We start from the raw sequence: 17665 nt of genomic DNA, 5'->3' as shown, positions 1-17665 counted from the left end.
AGAACCTGCTCTGTGATGAACATAATATTTTCACACCTCTATATTTTGAATAAGAATATGACCGTGCTTAGAATCGCGATGAAAATTGGACAAGTCAAGACTAACTTGTCAGTAAACTATATATGGCTCTATCATATTTATTTTGGCAAAATCATCAGTACATGTAAATAAAATATAGTTAAAGACAAAATCTGATACATATGTCTCATTAGAATTAGTTTAATTTCATTAGACATTTGTAAACAAACGGTCGGCCATTTTTTTTGTTAATCACGTGTTTGTAACAAACACACGCCAATACTTTATCGTATTTAACCAGGAAATACTGACTCCGACAGTTCTTATTTAAAATAATTATAAATGTACATATACTATTCGGTAAAAAATGATAATTTTGATTAAACATTATTCATTTTAAACTATCCCAAGATGCACTTTTCCAAGATTTAGCGGGTTCTGATTGGTCAGTGTTGGCGCACTTTATGATTCCGAGCGAAGGTTGAAATGGACAAGAAGGTGCTGTTGTAAAATGGAGAATTGAGAAGCATTAATAGCCTCTACAACAAGGAGATAATGCAGGAACAAAGAACTCATATCAAGGTAACTTAATTCACAATAAAGATACTGACAATAACATTTTCAAGGCTCTAATTTATCTCTCATTTGTAGACGAGATCTCGCGCCATCAAATCAAGATGGCGTCATTTTTTCAAACTTGGTTCGGCATTTTAATTTTGATTACCGTATCTCTTTAAAATATACGCTTTGACCAAGTTAACCATTAACCAACTTTATATGCATGGTAATCAAGATTATCCAGGGTATACACATATATAATTATATAAACGTCCCTAATATATGAATGCTTGGTTGGTAAACAAGACGAACAATGAATCTTTCGCACATTATACAATTTACAAGCTCTAAATGTAACGTAAATATTAAAAAAAGAAATAATTAATTAAATCCGGAAAATGAAATCTTTCACGTTTTTCTTTTTCAGCATTGACAGCATACAAAGTCAATGTTTCCGGTGATTAGTTGCATCCTCTGTTCGGTGATTCGGGTGAATGTTTTGACCAGCTGGACAATGTGAACGCAAGGTATTGCTTTGAAATTGATTATTTTCACCATTAACTTATACATGTGTTGGATGTTTATAATTTACTGTAGTAATTTTTGGGAAATCCAGGTCTAAGTTCTTGAAAAAGAGGTTGATGGGGGGGGGGGGAGGGGGGGGGTGGTGGTGGTAAAACACACTTATTGTTGATAAGTTTTTCCATTGTTCAACAAACAATAATTGAATCAAAATGAAAATAACATTGCTTCAAATATAAAATGAAACATTTTAGACCAGATACTACTGAAGTCATTATATGTTGAAGCTTAAGTTTGTTTAAGCGTGGTTTATTTCTTAAGAATAGTGTTAATTCATATTCATCCATTATCAACTTTTATATTTTACTACAGCTTTGTACGTAATTATCATGTCTAAAATATTGCAACTGTATCTGCTATCAAGCACTACGAATTGATTACTTATGTAATGGGCAGATGGCCGGGATAAATGCCCCCCTAGCCATCGGTCCAGTCACGTGACTTCTTATCTCGGATGGTTCTTGGACAGCTACAGCATCAGCTATTATTAATTCCTTACAATCTTGCGGATTTAATCTATTTGACAACCCATCGACGATTTTTATGTTTGGAAACTAATTCTCTGAATAATTATATTCAAGAAGACGTGAACATTTTGTGTAAAATTTACATTCTGTGTTCCGGAGATCGAACAATTTCTTGTGTAGTGAATCTTGTGACGATGGCACCAAAACGTTCAACGAAGAGACAAAAAACAACGGGTAATGCTCTGGATATGAGTAATTATCTTAATTGGCCGGCATCGACTCTGCGAGAAAAACTCACGGAAGCTAACATCAACCCCTCCCCGAGTTTTCCCCTCTCGGTACTTCGTAAACTTTACGCTGATAACATTATCGAATCCAACGCTGATTCCAGTTCCAGTTCGTTAAATCAACAAATTTCTGTTCAAGATACAGAGAACGTGCCCTCAAACAGTGTTATTTCGTCTGAAAGCATCAATTCCAATAACCTTGCGACTAGCAGCGACGCTCCGTCCCGTGCGACTTCACCAAGTACGACCTGTCTAAACACAACCGGATCCGAATCTCCCATTGTTGTACATCTCTGATGAATACTGTTCAAAGTCTTCAAACGATGGTCAGCAGTTTAGCAACTATGGTATCAGCGAAGGAATCCAATCCAACTGCCCAATACAGCCTTCAGAACTATTACCAATCGACAGAGACGACTTGCTCACCTTCTACTTCGAGGAAATTCGGAACAAATCCCGAAGATCTACCCCAAATGGACCTCATTTCCCCTTCGTTAAGGAAAAACATAGTCGAAGGTAAGGATGTCAACCTCGCCTCTCTTCTCATTCCTTATTTCGAAGTTCGGCCATCTGAGAAAGAAAAAGAAAAAGATGACTACAGACTCAAACGAAATTTAACCATTTCTGAATTTCTGACATCTTTCGGCAAATACAAAAGGGTCATGAGCCATGCTTTTCCGAACCGACGAGAAGAATTAGACATGTACGAGGCAAACATAATAGACATATTTAACGTGTACGGCGATAGATTTTACGAATATCATAAGCTTTTTTCTCTGAAGAGTGCAAGTGCCCTCGCTATCCACAAGATCAAGGTTGACTGGTCAGCAAGAGACAGGGACCTTATACAACTCATTGCATCCAGAGCTCGATCCTGCAGCATATGTTCTGAAGTGTCCCATGATACGAAGTTCTGCCCCTCATTTCAGAAGTCCGAAGTCACTCCATTCAATAATACAGATCGGCATGGCAGAAAAAGAACTTCATTCAATGGTCAAGAGATCTGCAACAATTTTAATTCTTCAAGACGCTGCAACCGTAGCAACTGTCCCTATCAACACGTTTGTACCCTATGCAAAGGCAAAGACCACTCAGCCGTCACATGCACCCAATCAAACAAAACCAAACCCAAAAACTCAACTCAGCCCTCCAGCACCCAAAAAGAAGATAAGTGACTATATGATCTAAAAGTGTCTCAATCTCTTATAAACATTCAACAGTTAAAACTCGAACTTAAAAACCATGAAAACTCAGAATTTGTCTCCTATATCTTGGACGGATTCACATTCGGTTTTGATACAAAAGTCAAAAAGTTAAATCTCAAAATTCAAGAATGCAAGAACTTATTATCTGCCCAACAGAACAAATCAGCAGTTGATGAACTTCTTTCCTCTGAAATCAAAAAAGGCTTCCTCTCCGGTCCATACCAGACAGCCCCTTTCCAACAGTATAGAGTTTCCCCTCTGGGAATAGCCGAAAGGAAATACTCAAAAAAGAAAAGACTCATCGTAGACCTCTCAGCTCCACACAACAATGACGCGCACCCAAGCATCAATGACTTAATAGATAAGGACGAATGCTCATTATCCTATGTCAGCATTGATGATGCCATCAAATGTATAAAGAAATTTGGAAAGGATGCATTGATGTGCAAAACGGACATATCTGACGCCTTCAAGCTCATTCCTATTCTACCATCTCAGTACCACCTGTCTTGTGTTAAATGGAGAAATCAATACTATTTCTATACTAGACTGGCTTTTGGGTGCCTTTCCAGCCCAAAAATTTTTGATCAGTTTTCTCAAGCAATTTGTTGGATTGCTGAAAATAACTATGGAATAGAGTGTATTCTTCATCTACTCGACGACTTTCTCACTATAGACCGTCCAGATTTCCCGGCAGACCGTACAATGGCTGTTCTTACCATGTTATTCAATAAGCTCAACGTTCCCCTTGCAAAAAACAAAACCATGGGTCCAGACACCGTCATGGAATACCTTGGAATTATCCTGGATTCACATCAGATGCAAGCACGTCTACCTATGGACAAAATACTTAGAATATGGGAAATGCTCGAATCCTTCAGCAATAAGAAAAGTTGTACCAAACGCGAGCTACTGCAACTCCTAGGGCACCTAAACTTTGCGTCACGTGTTATAATACCAGGAAGATCTTTCGTTTCCTACTTACTGAGCCTTGCATCATCAGTCCGCGAATTACATCACCATGTTCATCTTAACGCTGAATGTCGAGAGGACATTCTTATGTGGAAGTTATTCTTAGAACAATGGAATGGAGTTTCCTTCTTCTACGACATCGAAAGGACACCCGCCGACAGCATGCAACTATACACAGACGCATCATCAACAGTTGGATTTGGTGGTTTCTTTCAAGGACAGTGGTTCTGCGACAAATGGCCAGAAGATTTACCAAAGGAAGAAGATAAAGAAATTTCCATGGCCTTCAGAGAATTGTATCCCATTGTGATCGCTTCACTCCTATGGGGTCACCTTTGGACATCTAAGCGCATTTTGTTTTATTGTGACAACGAAGCCACAGTAAAAATCATACACAAAGGACGCTCAAAATCACTTTCTATTATGAAATGGCCAAATTCAGATGCCTAGCTCCCACTGCAGACAGCCAATCTCAGCCCTGCCCTCCCATGGAGAAAGTTCTTTGGAAACTTCCAGTAGGATAAGTGCACTAATGTCAAGCTCAGTTTCATCTTCAACTCAAAGTGTCTACCATTCAGGACACCAGACATACACCAAGTTCACTCAAATGAACAATTATTCTCTAGTTGCCACTGAAGATACTCTCACGCATTTTGCGACCTACTGCCTCGATTCTTTGAACTTGTCTTATCACACCATAAAGTTATACCTGTGTGGAAGTCGTTACTACCACTTATTACAAGGTATTCCTAACCCTTTCACCCTTGAAGACAAATTACCTAGACTGCAAATGCTGCTCAACGGAATTAAACGACAACAAAAGCCTCACCGACCTAGCAGAAAACCTATCACCACCGAAATTTTACACGACATGGTAAAATCACTTCAACAAGGAATTTTTACACATTATTCCGATATTCTGATGTCTACAGCGTGCGTAGTGGCCTCTTTTGGATTCCTCAGATGTGCGGAGTTCACCTGTAAATCATCATTTGACCCCGAATGCAACCTGTGTTTCAGTGATCTCGCTATGCATGATAACCATGCAGTTCTTACCTTGAAACAATCGAAAACCGATCCATTTCGTAAAGGAATCGACATCAAATTATTCCGTACCAAAAGTACAGTGTGTCCAATTCAACAATTGTCAACATATTTATCCATGAGGAATTCAACCTTTGCTTGCAAATCTAACGACCCATTGTTCATCATGGAAAACGGTAATGCTCTGACCAGATCTCGATTCCTTGAAATGCTCAAACAGCTCCTACATTGTGCGGGACATTCAGAAAGTGGTATTACCGGTCACTCCTTCCGTATAGGTGCTGCCACGTCCGCAGCCAAGGCACGCATCGAAGACCACCTCATCAAATCAATGGGTCGTTGGTCTTCAGACTCGTACTTAAGATACATCAGAACAGCCGATTCTACGATTCAACACGCCCAGCTATCCATGCTTCATTCGCAGTGACTTCGTTAACATGCAAACTTGAACTTAATTCCGAAACCCTTTGCGAAGTTTCATTTATTTCTTTATTCTATTGCTAAGATTCTGGAACATCCATGTAAATAGATTCTATGCATATGTTGTTTACATGTACACATAACCATGTCTCTTATCATTCTTCATCGTTTCATTTAACTTTACAATATGTGCGTAATTCATGTGTTAACCTGTATTACCATGGCATAATTTCACACTTTATGGGGTACTCAGTCACTCATGCTTCATTCCTGAGTTTTGGCCCTAATATTTCATATTTTTCCCCATTAAGTATTCATTTGCTAATTGCAATATAATTACTTGTATCATTTTTATTGCTTGTACAATTCAGTCCGTCTCAGTATTCTCGTACTGACGAAGTTCTACCTCGTAGATCTTTCAATCTTTGTCACATGCCCTGCAGGGTTCAACAACTATCGTTGTGGCGATGTCACACACATCGGGTAGCTTCTACCACGTGGATGCTTCAACCCAGCAGGTTCTTCTTTCTTAAGTGAGTGACTGAGCCAGTTTTTACTCCAGTATGTGTTGATAAGCTTGTATATATATTAATTGTAGATTTGTAGATGTTTTCTATATAAAATGTTTCTTTCTTAAACTATATCTTTTTATTCTTGAGAAATAAAACATAGTTTAAACAGCAACTAGTGGCAACTGCATAGTAGCTTCTGTATAGCTTCTGTATTCAGAATTTTATTCAGAATGCTTTTATTACATGTTAGGCTGAATGTTTATTGTTTAAAAATCTAAATGAAACTTTATTATTCTTGTTTAAGATAAATAGAACAGACATAAAGTACAGCCCAGTGAAAGGAACAAGTTCATCGCAAGAAGAAGAATTTTAATGCTACCACTGTCCAGAACTACTAAGTCTGCTGTAACCATGATGTGATCATATGAGTGCTTCACCGGTCTGGACAATGCTCGAAAATCCCCCAAAAAGGCCTATTTCCATAAACTACGACTCAGGTTACATTAACAACAGCCAAGGACACTCCTTATTGATTCAAATGGACACATCTCTACAACCCGACTAAACATCTGCAGAACAAGACTTTTTAACTGTAAAGTATTCTCATTTCAAAAAACCTATAAAAGTATTTTTTTTTATATGATCAAATACCAGTATATTACAATGTCTGTCTGTAAGCTAGAATCTTAGAAAATCACATGGTTTTGACTTATTAAATGATTGATTAGACCTTGCAGATATTAACTTTCATTTTCTTAAATAATTTGTTATATTTGCAAATATTGCATAAAATATTAGACTCCATGTAACATATATCCTCACACCTCCAAGTTGATAAGTGTTAACTACTTTTTTTTCCATTTTCTTTGTTTAAACATTTATTGATAACTTAGTTTTTATTTGCAGCAATATATGAAAAATTAAGAAACCAATCTTAAATGTAACAAGAATAGAATTCCTGGGTCCCCCGCCGGTCAAGCTGTCTAGTATCGAGTCCATCGACCAAGGCTGATTTAGGAACTTGACCAAGGTATTAGTGGTATAAACATTTAGTACAAATTTAATGAAAATCCGTCAAAATTTGTTGGCACGAGAGCGCTTACAAGGCCAATTTTCGGATAAACTGGAGTCATTATTGTGGTCAAAGTCCCATAACTCCAACAAAAAGGATCAACCAATGCTGATTTTCTAACTTGAACAAAGTATTATTGATATAAACATTTGGTATAAATCTAATGAAAATCCGTCAAAATTTGTAGGCATGAGAACGCTTACAAGGCCAATTTTTGGATAAAACGGAGTCATTATTGCGGTCAAAGTCTCATAACTCCAACAAAAAGTATTGACCAATGCTGATTTTCAACTTGACCAAAGTATTAGTGGTATAAACATTTGGTATAAATTTAATGAAAATCTGTCAAAATTTGTAGGCATGAGAGCGCTTACAAGGTCAATTTTTGGATAAAACAGAGTCGTTATTGCGGCCAAAGTCCCATAATTCCAACAAAACGTATCGACCAATGCTGATTTTCGAACTTGACCAAGGTAATAGTAGTATAAACATTTCGTATAAATTTAATGAAAATCCATCAAAATTTGTAGGCATGAGAGCGCTTACAAGGTCAATTTTTGGATAAAAAAGAGTCATTATTGCGGTCAAAGTCTCATAACTCCAACAAAAAGTATCGACCAATGCTGATTTTCGAACTTGACCAAGGTAATAGTGGTATATACATTTGGTATAAATTTAATGAAAATCCGTCAAAATTTGTAGGCATGAGAGCACTTACAAGGTCAATTTTTGGATAAAACAGAGTCGTTATTGCGGCCAAAGTCCCATAATTCCAACAAAACGTATCGACCAATGCTGATTTTCGAACTTGACCAAGGTAATAGTAGTATAAACATTTGGTATAAATTCAATGAAAATCCGTCAAAATTTGTAGGCATGAGAGTGCTTACAAGGTCAATTTTTGGATAAAAAAGAGTCATTATTGTGGTCAAAGTCTCATAACTCCAACAAAAAGTATCAATCAATGCTGATTTTCGAACTTGACCAAGGTAATAGTAGTATAAACATTTCGTATAAATTTAATGAAAATCCATCAAAATTTGTAGGCATGAGAGCGCTTACAAGGTCAATTTTTGGATAAAAAAGAGTCATTATTGCGGTCAAAGTCTCATAACTCCAACAAAAAGTATCAACCAATGCTGATTTTCGAACTTGACCAAGGTAATAGTGGTATATACATTTGGTATAAATTTAATGAAAATCCGTCAAAATTTGTAGGCATGAGAGCGCTTACAAAAAAGTGTGACGGACGGACACACGGACGCACGGACAGACGCCCGGCATTTCTATGTCCCCGCACCGCATTGCGGCGGCCGGGGACAAAAACACTGCATTAGGAGATGAATGCGTGGGTCATAGAAATGATAAAATACACCATACAATATTCAATTATGTCGTATATGAAAATATATAAAGACAACATATACCCCATGTATTACAATTTTTTTTATAACAAAATTACTTGCATGGAAAGTTGTTTCCATGTGGGTTTTATTTTAATCTGTGTTATGTAACTAATATTGGAATAAGCGTTTATATCATAAGTAAAATGCTCGTATTGATGAGAATTGTAAGGTCAATGATCTTTGTGATACTTTGTACTTTATACATTCATGCTACCAAAAGCAAGTACATGTACATGTAGTAATACTTGACATATATAAACAATGTATATTTTACTTCATGTCTTGGATTTAAAAATATTAATGTAGGTAAAGTAGTGAAATGTAGGAAGGTAAACCGTGTGTAAAGAAGAATATTCATCAGGAATGAAGTGTGTTGCAATCTGACAGCATAATTAATTAAATGTGTACATCATAATGATATTTTTGCACATGATTTGACAGACTGCTCCATTGTTAGCTTTTTATTGGCCAACAAGCTTTTCATATCTCCCTCTTGGTCATCTATTAAATACTAACAGGCTTATGATATTAAAGTCTGATCAGTTGGTACATCATGGGTGGAAATGAGAAATTCACTTTGGACTTAATGGATTATCAAAAAAATGATATCAAATCCTGTTCTATTGTAAAACATTAGATTATATTACTAACAAAGAAATGGTTTATCCCAACTTGTAAGTGGGTCACGTTGACCTCATTTTGGAATTTATTGACATACATATTCAAATCAAATCTGGGTCATACCTCTATAGTCAACTACTATCTTGTAGTGTATTTTTTTTTTTTTTAAAGATGGATACTTTACACTTTTCAAAAATATTTTATGGTGTACATATTCATTGTAGTTCAAAACAAATTGAGACAAGTGTATCATGTTCATGTAACAGTGAAGTTTTCTTTGTTTATTCATGCACATGCAGTTATTTTGTAAATTGCATTCATATTTTTAAAAAAGTAAGATCTTTGTTGCATTTTTAAAGGGAGATTTGATAGGCATTTAATCGAGATGAAAAAAAATACAAATGTAAAGATTTCTATGGGAGTTTATTTTTCTTGTGCAATTTTATCATTTTTTAAATAAACGTCCCTAATAAGGGAATTGCCATATGGATGTTTCTCCATTATTGTATCTTGGCTGTATTTTATTTATTATTGGAAACAATTTCAGATTTTTGAACAAAAATAAATTTGGAACTGTTTGAAATTGTTTTGTTTTTACATAAAGTAGAAACCTTGCTCAGCTTTTGTGAAAGCAAAAATATAAAAAGTTTCAGTAAGTTTCAGTTGCGGAAACCCTTTGTAAACAATATGTATCCCAATTGTATATGGAGGTTGAAACTATGCAGAAACTTCAAGTTTCAGTAAGTTTCCATCGCGGAAACCATTTGTAAACAATATGTATCCCAAACGTATATGGAGATTGAAACTATGCAGAAACTTCAAGTTTCAGTAAGTTTCCGTTGCGGAAACCATTTGGATTCATGGACAGCCTAAGTTTCAGCACTGCGGAAACTCAATGAAACTTGAAGTTTCCGTGCTGAAACCTGTCGGAAACTTAAAGTAACCTTAAGTTTCCGCAGAGTTTCCAAAGGGTTTCCGCAGCGCTGAAACCAGATATTTCATCCTGTGATTGCTTATCCTAATCACTGTCAATGTATTGACAGGCATATCACTCTATTGTACTAAGACCCACCCTTTAATTTCATCTTTATTTAAAAACAACAAATGGCTACTGCACAAACCAAAGATGATTTTCTGCTGTAATATTTACATTTAATTATCCTCATAACAATATTGTGTCAGAACTATGGATATGATTTATGATTTAAAGACGTCATTTTTATTTACTCATGTCTGAAAAACTATCAACTATGTAGTTACAGCATATCATCCAATTAATTATTCCGTAAAAGGATTTAATATTTAACAATTAAGCCACTTCTAATGATCAACCAAAATTTCAGAGTCAAATGTATTATTATCGTAAAGATACAAAGCTCACAACTCTGCTAGGTTTGAGTCATGTTTTTGTTCACATGACTTTATTACATTCAAATTATGATTTTAAAACTAAGTATGTCCTTTACAGCATTTGGCGAGCCATTTCTAATGATCAACCAAAATTTCAGCCTCAATCGTAGAATTATAAGAAAGATACAGAGCTCACAATTCTGCTAGGTTTGAGTCTTGTTTTTGTTCACATGAGTTTATTACATACAAATTAAGATTTTTAAACTTGGTATTTCCTTTTCAGCATTTAAAATGGTAACAAACAAAAGCAAGGCCTCAGCTGTGTGCAAACATAGAACTGTGAGCAAAGCTCTGTTAGCTTGCTTATGAATATGGTTTGTAAATGGAAAATTGTAAACAAGAGATGTTTGTGAAACACTTATGCCCCCCTCCCTTGGAAAAATCCACAAATAAAATGAACGTAAACTGCAAATAACTAGAATTTTTTTACGTCCAATGGCCATAACTCTGTCGAAAATTGCTCGATCGTACCCAATATCAAACTAGACCTAGATATTATCATGATAAACCTGTATACCAAATTTCATTTCAATATGTTCATCCTCTGCGAAAAAAAGGAGCGGAAACTGCAAAAAACTAGAATTTTTCTACGTCCAAGGGCCATAACTCTGTCGAAAATTGCTCGATCGTACCCAATATCGAACTTGATTTAGATATTATCATGTTAAACATGTATACCAAATTTCATTTCAATATGTTCATCCTCTGCAAAGAAAATGAGTGGAAACTGCAAAAAACTAAAATTTTCTACGTCCAAGGGCCATAACTCTGTCGAAAATTGCTCGATCGTACCCAATATCAAACTTGACCTAGATATTATCATGATAAACCTGTATACCAAATTTCATTTCAATATGTTCATAGTCTGCGAAGAAAATGAATGGAAACTGTTGGTGGACCGACAGACAGACAGACAGACAAACAGACAGACCGACAGACAGCAGCAAAGCAATATGCCCTCCCTTCTTCGAAGGAGGGCATAAACAATTAAAACAGAGTAAAATGCACTGAAACAAAGAACACAATTTTTTTTTTAAATGAGTCACATATGTACCTGTATAACAATTATTTATGTCTTTGCTACACGTACATATTTCCATCAGCAAAATTAATCTCTGTTTAGACTGAATAGTCTCAAGAAAATACTGAGCAACTAACAAAACACATTGCATTAATCAACCATTACGCGAAGATCATACCAATTTACCAATAGAATTGTATTTTAGTATGTTGTTTATGTATGGTACCCATTAATGCATCTTATTTTGTACAAGTAAACAGTCAGCTGCAGGGCTCTACATTAACTTTTTTTCCTACTTGTCTATTCGGACAAGTGACCAAAACATTTACTTGTCCGAACTTCAACTTCACTTGTCCGAAAAATTTTCAATATTAAAGATCAAATATTGTCAACTTGAAAACTACAGTACTCTATTACTAAAATAAAATCATTTATTGATTACTCTAGCTATAATTAATAACCTGACTTTTTAAATGGAAACTTAAAGTGTCTTTCCTATATGTACATGTATTTGTTTTCTATAACATTAAACATGATTTGTCAGCTGTAGCTTTGTCATGGCAAATTACAAGACATTTTAAATTTAGCATCAGGTTTAACAATACATGTAACTGTTATATTGATTTCTCAGCTGTTTTTTAAACCAAACATGGCAAGTCATCATAGTCTATCAATGATGAATGAAACCTAAATTAAGTTACATTTCTTTCCATAATCCTTTATCTTTGCTACCTTTTCTTCCTTTCTTTTTCTTAACATATGTGTTTGGTACTTTGTAAGAACTAAGATCCACACCTTGAAAGTTGTTTGAAGTTAGTGAACTTCAATCCCGATCAAGAGTAACTCAATTGCATTGCAATTTGATGTCGGGATCAAAATTCAAAATAACTAATCGATAAACTTATAACGAGACTACGGATAAACTTATCACAAAACTTTCTTTTCTTTGGAGACTTCTTTTAGTACATAAAAAATGCACTTGTCCAGTTAGACAAGTGGCCAGCAATATTCACTTGTCCGCATATTTTTTTAACTGGTACTGGACAAGCGTTAAAGCTGAACACCGCTCGTAAATAGGCACCGTCACACAGATACCTGGTATATAAACCCTTCGATTTTGTTACACCCGATTGCACACCTGAACCTCGTGGCCGACATGTAGTATTCCTTTCGTGGTCTTTAGATTTTATGCATTTTTTTCTTATCTTATGTTCATTTTCTGTTCGTAAATAATGCATTGACCAATTTATTTGATGTTAGTATTCTCCTGGCTTCAAAAAGTGCGTAAAATTTGATAATTTCATCGCGACCCGGGTAACACGGCGAGGCAAAATGTACGTCCACACAGGTGAGACCTCTACAGCGAAGTACTTTGAACTGTTTAGAGGTCTGTCCCTTATATAAGGGTTGTAGGGACAGCAGTGATTAAAGAGAAATATGGCGGACAGTGCCTATTTACGAGCGGTGTTCAGCTTTAATGTCGAGCCCTGAGCTGTCTTATTTACCAATGTCTATGTTTGATAAATATGTAAAAATTACAAAATACAGGTGATAGTTCCCCAAGTTACAAAGCGTAATTAATGAAAATGAAACGAAAATCAAAACAAGCAAAAACCACCATCAAAGGTGAAAATGTCAACACATTGGAATATTTAATCTCAATTTACTTCACAAAATTGGCACCAATGTATCTTGCATGTTTCAAAGATTCCCTTCACACACAAACTATTCCACAACAACCAGATTGAACAATTTATCATATGTCCAACATGGCTGCTCCAAAGAGGTTTTCGAGATGTGGAATATCGAACCCGAAGTTATAAAATGATTGAATGGTGAAACCCCCTTCCCATTATTATTAATTCCGTAATAACTCAAATTCGGAAAAAGATTGACCCTTAATTTTTGCAACTCATGTTTTTCTTTCTTTAAGGATGATTTATCCTAAATCAAGTTGAATTTGACGCAGTAGTTCTTGAGAAGAAGATTTTTAAAAACACACCCCTTTTTTTTTTACAGTTCCAAGATTTTCTCTGCTTTTAATTAAAACTGGCCTTTAATTACTGCAATTTATATTTACTTTTCCATAGGAATGCTTTGTGCCAAATTTGGTTGAAATCGGCCCAGTGGTTTAAGAGAAGAAGTTCAAAATGTGAAAAAGTTTACAGATGGACAGACAGACGGACGGACATACAGACGACAGACAAAACTTTGATGTGGCGATAATTTCATTGATGCGGTGGTGCCTGAAAACAAATCATAATTTTTTTTGGCCCAAGATTGATATTTTCAAGGAATTATTCCTACATAAATTCAGAAAAGATTGAGAGGTGGTAATAATATTCACACTTCAGGAGCATTTTCTTTCAATTGAATTTTCCGAGTGGTCATGCAGGAATCAGTTTAATGTCCATACTTTAAATAACACGTAAATCTCTCCAATTTAACAAATGTTTTGCTTACCACAGTGAAGGAGATGAAGACCTACATAGATGAGACTTGAAAGCATCCTCCAACCATTCTAGTAGTTTATGTTGGAATTCACTAACATCCTAAAACCACATAAAAAACATGTCTTAAAAACACTGATGATCATAAAATCAATGGTCTGCCTTCCATATACTTTGACTATAATACAAGAGCCAACTCACTGAACTTTTAATGTTTTCATGAATATTCATTATTCCATTGGTTTACCAATGAATGATAGAAACTCTTTAACTTTAGCAATAAAGTGATTAAAAAGATATCTTTTAAACAAGAGGCCCAGGGGCTTAATCAATTACCTGAGCAGCAATAGTCATACCCCCCCCCCCCACTCCTGAAAAAGAAATTTTCTTAAATTTGGAATGTATCTGAATCATATCCAAAAAATTACTTACTACCATTTTGTGCCTCTGAAACAGTTTTGAACACATTTCAGCAATTTTGCTAAACTTTTCTGAACATTGCTGGAAAATCTAGACTGTTCTGAATTTTACTGAAAATGTGAACTGCTCTAAATAAATCAAATGCTTAAACAGTCTGAACTACCGTATAACACATACTTTTTTCACCAAAAGTTTACTCAAAAGTTGAGGGTGCGTCCTCTGCAAGATGAAATTCATGATTTTAAGAACTTTAATGAACCGTTCATGACGTTTCATGATGTATTCATGACTGGTTCATAAAGGTGGTTCATGAATTTTATTGTTATTTTCTTAAAATGTTATTCAAAGACATGAACAAATTATGAATATACAAGAATACAGGAATTACCTGGCGTTAAATGGTTCTAGGTATTGAACATTCATGAATTTTCATGAAGGTCTAATTTAGGAAATCTATATAATTTCAAATACTTTTATATAACATAGTTTAGTATTCAGAACATTATGTGTTTTAAAATTTTTTATACATCTCAAATTATTATTAAAACACAGTCTTCATGAACATTCATGAATATTCAAACACCTATATAAATGTGGCATCTTTAATTTTGAATAAGAGAGATGTGATATATTATAGTTTCATTATTTATTTAATTCTAAGAAACAAGTAAATTCATTGACAAAAATAAAGGTCTCAGACATCATGATCAAATTGACATCACTAGATCCTAAATTTGACGCTTAATTTCTTCATTGTTAAATTTATATCCAAATCAAAGTACTGAAGAACTGATGGGAGTTGATTTTATCGATTATTATTAATTTTAAAATCAATGATATGTTATTTTGCCTGGCTTTCCTATATGTATTTGAATTACGCACATTTTTTATAATATGAATTCTCCCACAGAAATTTCATGAAAACCCAATATGAATCATGTTGTATAATTGTCATAGATCTATTCCATCAAACTACGTATAGTTATGAGAAATTGTATGGATCCAAGCAAAATTGAACTATAGTCTCATTCAACTAGACTCTCAGCTGTATCCGTTAACCACCGACAAGCAAGAGAGACACTCTGCTTGTCGGAGATTTATGGAGACAGTTGAGCGTCTGGTTGAACGAGCTCTGGAGTAGGAATATATAAAATGTACGACTTCAAAAATTATCTTAATTGTTTGTACCATTTAAAGTCTGACTATTTACAAGGTATCTATAAATAAGTTTCCTTCAAAAAACAATGCTTAATACTTATTACATCAAATTTATCGATTAGAACTAAATGTTGTCAGCGGTGTTGATTTGTGCTTAGGTCCAAACACTGTTTCACTTTCGGTTTGCCTGAGTAACTGCATAGGAGAGTTGATTAAAATCAACTCCCAAAAATGACATAATTTTATCAGTGAATAATCAGTCTTTGTAGATGATACATATGACTGTTTTATGTTGTTAAAAATCTTGTAAACTAAACTGAAAAAGTGAAATAATTTTAAAATTTGCGTATTTCTTGGGAAAAAGATTAGTATACGTTAATTTCTAACTTGTTTGAAGTATATTCGGTTGTTAGTCTATCATAGAAGCATATATACACACAAGACGAAGTGCGTCTGTTCCTGGTAGAATGGGGGGGAAAATGTTCCGAGCACATTCGGTTGAAATTTCTACCCCGTCGAGTTGAGAACCTCTGCGGTTTATTTGTAAAAGGCATCACTGTTGCACATCATTTTGAGAAGTTACAAATCCATTACGCAATTATTCCCTTGAGAATTTCAAACAATGCATTTATGATTAGCTGTTAAAACTCGGACAACTATGCTCGAGTTTCGAGGAGTCCGGCATCATTTATGAGGTGTCATGTCGATTCGCCTCCATTACAAAAACATACTGAACTTCAATTTGTCATGTGAAGCAATAATGAAAATATTACTAAAAAACATTAATGCAAAATCATAGAAATAAAGTATGAAAGAATTTTTAATTGAGTGTAAATTATTTTTTAAGTTCCAAAACCTTGAGGGTTCAAAATCGGAGGGGGTTGAAATTTCACAGACACAACTTGTGAAAATTGAACAATATCAAATCCTACGTCTCTTCAATCTCTGAATATATAATAATGAAAACTTAAGCACCTTAAATTTAGTTTCATTTAAAGATGTTCTTTGATTATTATTAACATATGTTAAAAAATTATTTAAAGAGACAGTACAGCGCATCTTATCAAAAAACCGACTTGAACAAATTTTCTGATCGGGTTCGGTATTTTTCTACTACTCATGAATGTATAAACTTTCAGAAAATTACAAAGTTCTCCATGAAATAAATCTAATTCTTTCATTAAAATTAACAATTACATTTAAGCTATCACACATTTACATCGCAACGTGTTACCTGGTTCAGCCTTTTATAATATTATGCATGCGTATGTACTGTAAACAAAACACATGCAGGGCTCGCAAGATTCTCCTGGACATGTTTGTTGATAAAAATATGTTTTTTTCTACTTCTCTCAGGTAATAATTGTTCAAAGTTTTTAAAATAACCAAAATTATTATTTTGTAAGCATGTATTTTTCCTGTTTATCATAGGAGTTGCTACAACCTTAATTCATTTGTGTAAATGAGGCCCCTTGAAGGGTTATTTGAAATATTTATGTCAGTTCATTTTAAAATGAACCGAAATTGGTAAACCATTTACAAATTATCAAGTAAGTGATGATGTTTTCCGTTTAGAGAGTCCCTTTAAACTCGTATACCATGATGCTGTAGTCGGACAAAGATCTTGTAGTTTTCAGCACGTGTCGATTACTGTCAAACAAAGCCCATGTGGTACAAATAAACGATATAAGATTATTCAGGTTTGTACAACCCTTAAATTTCCGGAAGCTTATAATTACGTTTAAGGGATTTTTGTGTATTTCAACTATTACAATCAACGTTATTTCTTATTTCCTAATGATACCAAGGGTAAATCTGAAGCTATTCACACATGTGTTTTCAGCTGTACTGTCTCTTTAACCAAATGAAAGAGTCTCAGAATATACAGTCAGCCAGTTGTTTTGATTCTATAACGTCACTTCCGCCCAGTGATTACGCATTTTGAATGAAAGCAGACGGATCTTCCACATATAAAGCGATGGCATAATTAAGTATGGAACATGCAAGAACATAATGCAGCAGATGTTGTTCAAAGTATTGAT

The 17665-nt window shown here is 34.7% G+C and overlaps 1 protein-coding gene and 1 pseudogene across 1 annotated transcript in view; one reads left to right on the top strand and one right to left on the bottom strand.

Annotated features, from left to right (window-relative positions):
* The window catches only part of LOC128192146 (ubiquitin carboxyl-terminal hydrolase 25-like), a 192244-nt gene that overhangs the window by 102317 nt on the left and 72262 nt on the right, over positions 1 to 17665 (bottom strand). The window contains exon 8 of the mRNA XM_052864629.1: positions 14059 to 14147. Coding sequence (XP_052720589.1) covers positions 14059 to 14147 — 89 coding nt within the window. The remainder of the gene's footprint in view (positions 1 to 14058; positions 14148 to 17665) is intronic.
* Positions 1287 to 7154, top strand: LOC128192148 (uncharacterized; annotated as a pseudogene).

This window comes from Crassostrea angulata, chromosome 7, assembly GCF_025612915.1.
Source record: "Crassostrea angulata isolate pt1a10 chromosome 7, ASM2561291v2, whole genome shotgun sequence".
Taxonomy (NCBI): Eukaryota; Metazoa; Mollusca; class Bivalvia; order Ostreida; family Ostreidae; genus Magallana; species Magallana angulata.
Note: the sequence above shows the minus strand (reverse complement) of the source record. Positions and strands in the feature narration are given on the sequence as shown.